Raw genomic sequence first — 12,058 nt, forward strand, 5'->3', positions numbered from 1 at the left:
CGCGCTGACGGACGTGAGAGCGGTCCAACAATGGCTAAACGCGGCTAATCAGGAGTCAGCCCAACAAAGCCAATCAATTAATCGTCTCCTGCCGCGGGGACTGCCGTGTGCGCCATTTTGTGCGGGAGAGGCGTGGCCCGCGCGGGGGGAGGGGTCCCCTCGTCCCCGGATTGGTCTCCGTCACACCTCCGACAGTCGGTGCGTAGGGCCAGTGTGTTGTCGGCTCGCCTCCCGTCAATTATGTACAAAAACTAGACCTGTGCCGGGGTGACACACGTTATCAGTGAGGACTAACTGTTATCAGTGCCATGGACCTGACCACGCGACGTCCGGAGACTGTTGCCGTCTCCGGGAAACCAAGGGCGGCCAAGTCCGTCTTCTCCATCCGCAGCCTGGTAGAAGTGGAAGAGGATGGTGAACTCTCGAGGAGGCAGTCTGGTGAGTCAGAGTACCTTTGAACTTCGGCTCAGGCCGGTAAACAATAGAGCGGAGTGCTATCACAGTGCGGACTCCAATTTTAGCCTAATCATTTCAATTAGTATCTAAACGTACGGTGGTGTCTGGGTATGAATGAACCAAATTGAAAAACGTGATGATTAAACAAAAAAATAAATGAGTAAAAATAATCACGAATATTAAATAATAATTTGTTTAAAGGTACTATAATCATTCCATTTTAAAATTCAATTGCTTCTATTTTTATTAATTATGCCTAATTAACAAATAAATATACTGGGTGAAACCTCAGAACAAAGTAATTTTAGCAAATTAGGAATCAATATTTTTTCCAGGGAGGAGACTAACTTTTAAATTTTCTTCTAAAATTCTATTATAAACAATAAGACATCGCCTTACTGGAGACTATGCGCGTAGCTTCTTCATCTCACCGTATTGTAGGCTAAATGTTCTTAACAAAGTTATATACCTACGGCACATTAGTTATTTGGGTGTTTGAGAAACCCGTTGCGAATATTTCATTACATAGACTAACTCCATTAATCGGTTAGATTTCTGAATAACAGTGATCAGTTAGCCTACTTGGCTGACTCCAATTGTCCTAAAATTAAAATACAATATAAGGGTATATTAGAATGATGGACACTCTATTTCTTGCAACAAGTTGTATTTCGTAAAAAGAATCGTCACTATGAATGGAACAACCAAAACTTTTCCAAGGTTACTCGAAATACCGAGACGAAGCGGCGGTTTTCTGGGTAGATAATGGGTTGATTACTCTATTGGTTACAAGCTTTCATAATCTGGTGGCCACTCTGTCCACATATACTATTTGTTATTAGGGCATATAGATAGGTTAGCCTATAAACGTACGTATTATAAATAGAAAAAGTTGAAATTAACATTTACGAGCGCTTACGAGATATGAGATCGAATTTAGGTACAGATTTTTCCGACATCAGATCACTTTGGACGATTTGGAACGTCATATGAGGTCGGGAAAGTACCGATTGGAAATGCCCCTGGTGGTGCCACATTTCTGGCGTAAAAAGGAAGACATCCTTCGAGATAGTACCTAAAGATTAATGCTCAGATCACGTGAGCACTCGTAAAGGTTAACTTTAACTTTGGTATTACTAGTAATATGGGAAACTAATCTAAAACTACTTATATCCCTTAATAACAAGCGGTAAATAGGAACAGAGTTGCCTCCGGATATACCAAAGTAGCGAATTGCCATAGGCATAATTAACTTCTGCGGTATTTTCCCATATAGGCTATTATTCAACAGTGGTGCTTTCAATTATGTGGAGTCCGAATGCTTCTTTTCGTCGTATTAAAGTTGCGAATCTAGGTCAGAAATTTATTGCGCCTGATATTTTGGTTTATTACATAAACATTTGTAGACTATATAAAAAACACATTTTGCATTAATATTTAACAGAAATAAGTTATGTTTCTCTTTTTCTTTCTTGGTTTCCATCAGTTAAAAATAGTACTTAAAAAAAGAAAAATAATTTGTTTACAAGCTCAAAATTACAATACTTAGAAATACTTATGTTAAACAATAAATTATACGATAAAAACGTAATTCTTTAGAACAGATAGCCTAATAAACGCCTTTTATTGTATAAGGTACCAAATAATATGTAGGTACTCGTGATCTCTCGGTTAGAGAAGGTGATCTCATGTAGTCCAAGGAGGAGCAAAACTGAGGGTTTTAACAAAAAACAGTTTTGCAAAAGACACTGCCAACTTTTAAATTATAGATATATACAGTACAAGCATAACAGCGTAAATGTAGCCTAATATAGACAATGACACATGCGACCTGCCATCACCGATTTTATGCAAAAAAGTAGATGCAGCGTAGAAAACACATTTTTAGTAATTTATATTCGAGATAGATCATTTAAAACATTAGGACGTGGAATTTTATCTTGTTTTATGTTCTGACAAGGTTCATTTTGTTCTTTTCAATAAGCAACAATAATGTCAAAAATATAAAGAAGCGTTTTATTTGTATGAACTTTTCTTAGAAAACATTATTAAGAGCAATGACCCTTTAAGATAGCCTCCTAGGGACAGGAAAATAGGAAGAAATACTTTTATTACTCCCACGAGGAAATATGGGCATTTAAAGCAGGATCGTTGAGTAATGTTTAACAAGGAAAATGGGTGTAGATAACGTCATGAATTTTGTTCAGAATGCGTATAAATTAATATGGCTGACAGGTAATGATGACTTGTGTTTTTTATGATTTAACACTTTAGGAAAGTATATGTTTAATGTGAGAAAATGGCACTTAAGGGAATCACAGTGTACACATACATGAACACATTTCATCCTCTTCTGTCATATGGAACATAGGTCTACTACCCATTGTAAAATATCCATACCTTAATCACCAGCCAATTGTTAGTGAGCTTGGTTTCAAGATGTCCCCACAATAATTAATTAATTGCCCGCATACCCTTGTTGACTTTGGTCTGGAAATTAAAAAAAAAACCTGCCTTCAAAGTCATTTAAAAGACTATGACTAAAAAAAAATACCAAATCTGTTTAAATTCCCCCCCCCCTTCGCTCTAAAGCTCGCAGGAATAAAATGTGTAGATAACCGTTGTACTGATCATAGGCTTTAGAACAAGTTTGAGTTATTTTAACGCTTAGGCTATTTATGTTTGTATGTGTGTATGGGGGGGAGGTGGTCGCAATATATGGTGGATAGCATTTATCAACGGTCTTTTGGCACAAATAAAGCTCAATTCTTCCATTCAGAATTATTTTGGAAGATTACGTTAACTTACGAAATCTTACTTATAGAAGGAAGTTTTATGGGTTTATTTACAAAAATACAATTTACTTAAACATTTTTGTTACATGTTTTGGAAGGAAATTTGTAAATATATGGTTTATATTTTATAAAAAAAAATACTAAAAATTTTAAACAGTAAAAAGGAAAATTTAGTTTTATATATACCGCTAGTTAGATCCTCTCCTGAGTACGTAAATTTGAGGGCCTTCCAGTGAACGGCTTGATAAATTGTCCTGGTCATTTATTACTTAGTCGGTTCCCACTTACTGCTAGTATTACACAGTACCGTACCTCGTCCGTTCCACTTATATATTATAACACCACATGTTAAGTTGCAGAGTATGGAAATCTTCCAAATCTCTAGTGCGGAAAAAGGTTGAACAACCGACGTTTAGTTCTCTAACATTGCCCATCTCTTCCAGTTAAATGTAGTAAAACTTCTTAACAGTCTCAGTAACATTACGCTTTAGTAGATATTTAACCTATGAATTCGAATTGACGTAACTGATAAGGTTATGCGCAATTGAGTCGGATAATTGTTGCTAGAACCTATAAATTTGAAGTGTAATAGTAGTACAGTGTCTAGCCACCGACCGGTCGTAATTAAAGGGATTACATTTTCTGCACATCTATAATTATTTGAGTTTACCTTAAGTGAACTCCATTAGGTGACCGGAATATCGAGAAAGATTAAACTAGTAAGTATATAAGTAACAGAAATTGAAAACGCACAAATAGGTACGCTAGGTCTAGCATTTAAGTAATACAACCAAGTATACCTTTGTATAACGGCTATTAGAGCACGACAAGCACACTTTATTGACTCCGTTAACCATAGACTGTAGACAGTTAGTGTGCCCGCGATGCAAAGGTTATAATCAGTAACTGGTGGGAAATGGAAAGTTGATGTAACAATAGGTCCTACATGCATGACGTTGTGGAGTACGTGGTCCTAGCTGGCGAGCAGGTTGTAGCCGAAATTTGCTTCATTGTTGTAGCTCAAATAAAGTAATATTGAATTTAAAAAATGTAAAGGTCGTTCAATTTTATCTTTAAGAAGTACTAGTATATTGTAAAGCAGGAGCACGCCACACGTGCGTAAAGGCTTTGCTAAGGTTGCATGCAAAATTTCCTATATTTAACTCATATATTCCTCATGATTTTAAGAGATATAGACAGACATATATCATACAGAGATTTTCGTTCCTTATATCAATCACCTGTAACCTGTAAAAATTTGGAATTATGATTGTTATTATATATATATATATATATATATATATATAAATATATATATAAAATATAATATATATAAAATATATGTATACATTAATTTAATTTGTATAAATGGCAATAGCTGAATTTAATTTCAATAAACATTGAATCACAAAAAGTATACTTGCTCCGCCGGGGCTCGAACCCGGATCTCTCACTTGCCGGGTGAATGTGCTACCATTATACTTTATGTTATTTTATATATATATATATATATATATATATATAAAATACATAGTATATATATATATATATATATATATATATAAAAGTTTACAATAAAAAAAAACAAAACAGATAACAGTTGGGATATAGCTGTTATCCGGTCAACTTTAGATGCTATTGGTTTAGACTCACTTCTATGAATATAATTAATGTCATGAACATAAATTTTCTTTTTCCAACTACCTATTAAGACACTTCACAAAATTCAACCAGACTGTCACGAACTTTGCGATGTCGAAGCAGTAAACGCAGTAATAACATATTTAATTGTCTTTTCATTAAAATCGTTTCGTCTTGTTTCTGATTATGAGCCCTAACTGATTTATCAATTAAATTGAATTCTTTGTTTCTAGAGGCCTTTGTCTGAGGCTCTAAAACTAATAAATAGTTATAAAGCCTTCAGGGTCACCTAATCTTGTAGCCGTCTACCCTGTATGGGTATGGCCGTCTACCCTGTATGGTTATGGCATGAACAGATAAGTGTGGACATTGATGGACTCCAGGGAGACAGTTCTTTCACTACTTTTAACACACATAATATTTTGTAAAATGTTTTGTAAAGTATTTAATAAATTTCGAAGAGTTTTGAAATCGGTATCATAACTAGAGATTATATAGAGATTCCATTGGGATGGAATCTCTATATAAATAGCAAATAGTTTAAAAATGACATTAAATATCATAATTTAATTAGCAATTAATACTAAACCTTTTAAAATTTCTCCTTACGTTTTGTCGTTTATTTTTAAAGTACAATTGTTACGTACCGGATGTCTTTGAGTGTTTAGTCCTTTTGAATCGAGCGTTTGGATTAAAGAAGTTATTTTACTGAATGACCAATAATAATATCAGCAAAACTAAAATACGGTTGAATGTTTATAAACAGACCTTTGAAATGACACTGTTATAAAAATGTATGGTAATCTATAACCAGTAAGTAAAATGGGATAGGATACGATTAGCGGACCCGGTGTTTTTATATCGATATTGACAAACGATATTACTCAATTATAACTTTCGATATAACTAACCGATACTGATTTTGATCAATAACTAACTTGAATCAACTATAAACACTTTCTAATATAATAAACGTATTTTCTTTTATAGATAATAACAGACAGTTGTAAATCATCTTTGTGACTAATTGTGCAGAAGAAAATTACGATTTTCTAGAAAAGATGCTTCAAAAACTTCTCAAAAATGGTTAATCATTGCTATACAGGAGAAAAAATATAAATAATTACACATATTTCGTATTTCCTGTTAAAATTGGTTTTTATGTTCTTATCATTTCATTATTATTTATGAGTTTTCCTTTTTCCAGTTGTAATAGTTTGTTTGATCGTTAGAGCCCATTTATTATTTATAAGATTACCACTATGTGTGTTGTATTAATTATTTTAAATTTAAAATATGATTGTGATCATGGCTATAGATATGTTGATATGATTTATAAACGCGTATTCGATAAATGAATATTAAGTATCGATGATTGTACTAATCGATATAAAAAACCGGGTCCACTTATCGTACTCTACCTGTAAAATGTTGTTCGGGATGATAAAACCAGGATGATATACACCATATGTGGTTGTAAAGTAAAGTTCTACCTAAGTTTGTTCCTAGCAACCTTGAGGGAACTTGTGGGGCATGCCCCAAGAGCGAAGTCCGGGTAACCAACCAGTCGAGAGACACCTGTGACCCGCATGGTCTGATAGCTAACTCCCAGTTGTCTTAATTACAAACCCGCTTAATGCCAGCTCTATGTGAAAATTCAATTATCTTTGTAATCATAAAACATGCTCCAGGTATCCCCGTAATGAATAGTGCACATATAGCAGGTGTCATTACGGTAACGCATCAAGTCAACGATTGGTATGGAGATTAGGGCTATTTGCATGTATATTCTTGCATCCTAATACTGTAAAGAACTTGATGGTGTACTAAGCTTGTTACGTAGTATTTTATAGCGCACAAATTAAAAAACAGTTATATGACGCTTCAAATCCTAATATCTGACTCATTATTACAACTACTGATTTCAAAAAGTATCACTTGGGCGAATGGCTCCAGGGGAGCGGATGCCCGCACAGTCCAAGACTCCGGATTTTAGATTTGAGATAGAGCAGGTTAAAAACTTCACTGTGGCCACATCACTTTTTATCAGTACCATCGACCTTGTAATGCGTCGACCCACGTTCTTATTCTGTTTGACAAGATCCTCGTACAGGCCAATAGGACTCGGGAAAGGACAGCTCACTAAACAGTTTTATAGTTAAATGTATGTAATTGAATGGGTCAACACGACCAGAAGCTTGCTCGTATGTCGTGATCTATGAACATATGATGGTACGAGATAATTGAAAAGTTGACGGGAGGGTTAAGAATTTGATTTTGGAAGCTGTGATTTATCATTTAATTAAAAGACGCAGGGAGGCGATCTGAAATGCGGGTAAGCCGGCGAAGGACGAGCATTAACCTGAACTCTGAAACCTAAAATTGGCATGAACACGCCAAATTATATGAATAGTTTAGAAAACGTACCACGTACCACCCCACGTGTGCATTTCAACTGACATAAGTCAGCTTTTGGAGAGTGTAGAAATTTTTGAGTTTTACCTGAAAAACTGGAAGAAACATTTCATACGAAACTACCTCATTGGTGTTAGTTAAAGCACTTTAATTAATTAACTTTCTTCTAAAAAATAGTTAACTTTTGAATGTGATCAGGAGCACAAAATATAGACCTATAATATGATGCATTCAAATTTTGAAACAATCTCCAAATTATTTTCCTTGATGGTACCAAAATAAATGGAAGTTTTAGTCTGAACAGGTGCGTTTATATTCTATGGAGGTCGGCTACAAGAAAACTCGGAAAGTTTAAGTCGTCACCACATAAATAGGCCAACTTAAAGATTGAGGATATCCCAAATGTACGGTTTTGACCTTGTAAATAATATGAGATTGATTTTAGTTTGTTTCTACTTATTCTAAAAAAGATTTACTTAAGGATTTTAGCCTACATCCGACTGAGCGACATTCTTGCCCTACACAGGATATTAGTTGTACTATTTGTAAGGCTTGAGTGATCCACTGACATCTATTTCCGGAATATCATTTTCGTGATATCAATCCACAATTCAAAACCCACTTCTTGTATTTCATATACAAAATATAGTTCGAGTGGGCGGGATTTTTACATATGATATACGTACTAACATGGAGAGACCAATTTTACACGACTAAACATACAGTTAAACATGAAAATTTACAATAAGGTTTAAATAACGTGTTGACCTTTCTAGCATTCTTGAATTAACACTTATAGCTCCATTTTAGTGCTCTTACGCCTGCATAACCTACAAAGTATAATGGTCAACATGCATGAAAATTAATGCACGAAGAAGCATGGCACTGGTTGCGCCAAAGCTTAATATATAAAGCTGTTTATCAAAACCTAAATCTCAAACTTGACTAAGAAAAGGATATTAACTAAAAGTTAGGACAAGTTTTGACAAGTTAATTTTGCTGTTAATCTGATTTTGGCAAGTTTTTAGTTTAACCATTTTGCTTGATTTTTTTTAATTTGTAGGCATGATTTTCCGTTTACAGACACCAGTTCTCGAAACGCGTATTTTTTTATAAACATTTTATTTTTTAACGTCCTTAATTTTACAATCCGTTCAAGAACATTGTGTTTTTACATCATACTTCTTTTTTCAATAAAGCTGCTCATTTATTTACTATAAATGACTGGCACGGTATTAAAATTAGTGTTCTCAACACAATAATTGTCTGTTGAACGATACAGAATTTTTCTATCGTAAACCAAATTTAAAAATTGTCTGGTATTCGAGCATTGCCTGTAGTAAGTTAGTTAGTTTGAACTCTGCGCTCTAAGTGATTCCGCAAGAAGCTATACCCAAGACGATGCGATATTATAAATTATCCCGAACCTAATTAATGCACTGGCCCATACAAGATCGTTTACGAGCTCGATTCGCTTCATAAAATGCATATTGAAGTTGCTGTTAATTAGCCTTATCACACAAGAATTTGTGATAAATGAGAGTTTTAATGAAATTAAACGATGGAAAACACGATAGAAGTATGTACACTGTTTAGTAATTGCACTTGGGATTAATTAACCAACAAAGTATCACGCGAGTCTAGACCAACTTTACCCCAAGGCTCATATGTATAAATAGTATGCATGAGATACTACCAAGTAATTGATGCTTATTCCCTTATTGCTTAAGTTCTGGTAATACCGTCGCCGACATTGTTTGACATTTTTGACAGTATACCAGTGCTCAAGAGGAGGATCGCCGGTCTGCATGTTACTTTACCTGTACGTCTCTCATTGCTGTTATTTATATATTGTGTCTTGTTAATTCTTGTCTATTCTTGTTTATTCATGGTTTTTATTCTCATTGTTTCGTGCTAATTTATTTGCTGTTATTGTTCGTTGTTTTCCATAGTTCAAATCACGGTACACTAATAATTAATTACGTTATTGTCATTCATAGTTTATATCCGTTTCGTCACTTAAATAGTTTATTAATCGTTATTGCTCTATTTTTCACTGTAGTTGTTTACTTTCATTGTTTAATTATTGTTCAAAACTGTAAATATGGAGATGTCCGTTGAAATGTAAAATAAAATAAAATTAAATTAAAAAATTATGGTTGCCTGTAATGTCGTTTTTACGGGCGAAGATTTTACGTGACAACGTCTTTTTCTCGGTAGAATATTTATTGATATGAATATTATTAAATTGCACAATAGGAACAAGGAATTGAATGAAAATAAGAATTGCACAAATTTTAACTATAGAAATATATTTTGTTTACTAAAACATTGTACATAATTTGAAATTAATTAAAATTTGTTATTGTAAATGGTAAAGTTGAATAAAACATTTACTAAAATTGGAATTTGAAATTCTTGCTAAACACAGTTAAATTCTAACTCCGCGCGTGGTGATTGGTCGGTTTAGTTCGTTTGTTTGGTCGCACTGTTATGACAGGTTAGAGGTTATAATTTGTTATTTTAAATGTTTGACTAGCAATACGCGCTGTTTCTTCTCAATCGACTGAATTACGATTGATTGCAGAGTGATTTAAACTAATAATTTACTTAACACTATCAACATTTGTCAATAGTATGACATAACCTATAAACTCAGTTTCTCAACTTTTGTGTCAATCTAACAATTAATCAATCAATCATAGTTTACGATAATGAAATATCAGTGTACAATTATTTACCTTTATTGTTGTAGTTGTTGTAAATGACGAATCTAAGCACTCCACATTTTCACGAATAAACATAGTTATCTGCTTTATCCCGTGCGGCGGACCCACAGTTATCTGCTTTATCCCGTGCGGCGGACCCACTGGACGGGCATCGTAACGTTACCGGGCGTTACACTTTTTCATGAGTGACTCCGAGCCGCAACCTAATTTAAGACGTTGTCACGTCAAAAAAAAAAAAAAAAAAAAAAAAAAAAAAAAAAAAAATAGTTTATCTGGGATATACCTAATTTCAGTGTTCATTGTAGTCTAAATCATAAGATGGCAAGAATATCCATTCCTCAAGAACGATATTGTTGAGGAACCTCTTCGTTATTGTAGTAGTCTACGTGTGTGGAACATCTGTTCCATAATAAATGACACGTTCTGTCTTAGCATACTTGGAACGACAGATAACGCAACGTTGTCTGTATTTGGAACTATGCGGTATTCTAAGTTCATTCTAAACACGCCTCAACGTTCAAGTAAATTATAATACTAAACTTATGTAACCTAATATTTTGATTAGTGAAAAAAATGCCTCAATGCGTTTTAGTGGAAGATTTGAATTGCAAAACTGCTAAGAGAGTTTAAATTTTTAAGGTGAACTTATAATATGTAAATACTTTTAGATTGGTTTGCAATTTTATATACTTACAATTACCCTGATCAATAGCTCTAATGTTACCAAACTTGAAAAAATTCATAGTTATAGGGATATAATTGTGTTCATGATCCACTTTCAATTTTGTTCATTCATTGTTTGAAGGTTATTTTTGACGATGGAAGGATTGTGAAGGAAACAGGATTTTTTTCCGGACATTTGCCATCTTTCAGTGAAACAAGAAATCAGTAACACTACGTTTCGAGATCTGTAATCTGATCTCTTCTTCAGGTAAAGAAACGTAGTGTTACTGATTTCTTGTTTCACTGAACAATGGCAAATGTACGGAAAAATCCTGTTTCCTTCACTGTTCATTCAGTTTAAAACTGTGGCCTTTACAAATATTTGAAATTGAATATCATCATATTAAACTGGAATCAGTCCAAAACAACGTTATAGTTTGTGTAATAAAATCATCGATGCCAAAAATGTTGATTTTAAATCAATGTTGTGAGTATACGAGTAATTAACTGTACATTGCTGAGGACAATTGAGTATTCAGTTCAGCTTGTAACAACGTGTAGTAGTAAATCAAGGAGTAGGTTACGCTGTTAATTATAGTAAATTGCTCCCATATAAATTCAACCTTTTGTATAAATGGTTTTCTAATAAAATATAGCATTTGGTTGTTTGTGCTCATGACAGATTCTGATTTATTCCGTCATTTTTTAATATACACGTTTTATTTACAAGTGCCAAGAATATTTTTACCATACTTGTTGTAATTGGGTAGTTGGTTCTGAAAATATAATGTTAAAATGAAAAGTAAAATTAAGGCTAAAATACACGGAAATCAAATTATTGACTTTTTAAAGTCCAAATTTGGTCAGAATACACAAAATCCTGTAATTTTTCCAATTTTGCCTTCTAATGGTGAAATTATTATTGATCTACTCAGTTTGCTTTATAAGTTGTAAATGGCATGGCGTGTGTAGGTTAATGGAAAAAATAATGTAATTTGTGACTAAACAAAATAATTGTGCTTTGAACAGTGCTTTATAATACAATCCACTACTGCAAACCTAAAATATGCCTCTAAAATATGTATGTTTACACGAACAAAAACGCTGAATGAGCTTGCCAAATAAGTGGGGTGGAAATCAATGAGCGTGGTTGTAAGAAACAGGTGTAGCAAGGATATGAGTGAGCAACTGATTTCACTTGTTCCTTATTACCTCATTAACCGGAATTCTTGTTTTAATACAGTAAGAAACCACATAAATATAGAGTTAATAACACTTATTACAGAAAGTCGTTGATGAAATAAATGAACCAATTGTTGTCTGGCACAGATTTAACCGTTTTATAATATATATAATTAT

The 12,058-nt window shown here is 33.7% G+C and overlaps 1 protein-coding gene across 1 annotated transcript in view; it reads left to right on the top strand.

Moving 5' to 3' along the window:
- Positions 1-203: 203 nt before the first annotated feature.
- Positions 204-12,058, top strand: part of LOC124364910 (homeobox protein aristaless-like) — a 175,917-nt gene continuing 164,062 nt past the window's right edge. Inside the window, exon 1 of the mRNA XM_046820718.1 lies at positions 204-438. Within this exon, the coding sequence (XP_046676674.1) occupies positions 309-438 (130 nt within the window). The 5' untranslated portion in view covers positions 204-308. The remainder of the gene's footprint in view (positions 439-12,058) is intronic.

This window comes from Homalodisca vitripennis, chromosome 6 (assembly GCF_021130785.1).
Source record: "Homalodisca vitripennis isolate AUS2020 chromosome 6, UT_GWSS_2.1, whole genome shotgun sequence".
NCBI lineage: Eukaryota > Metazoa > Arthropoda > Insecta > Hemiptera > Cicadellidae > Homalodisca > Homalodisca vitripennis.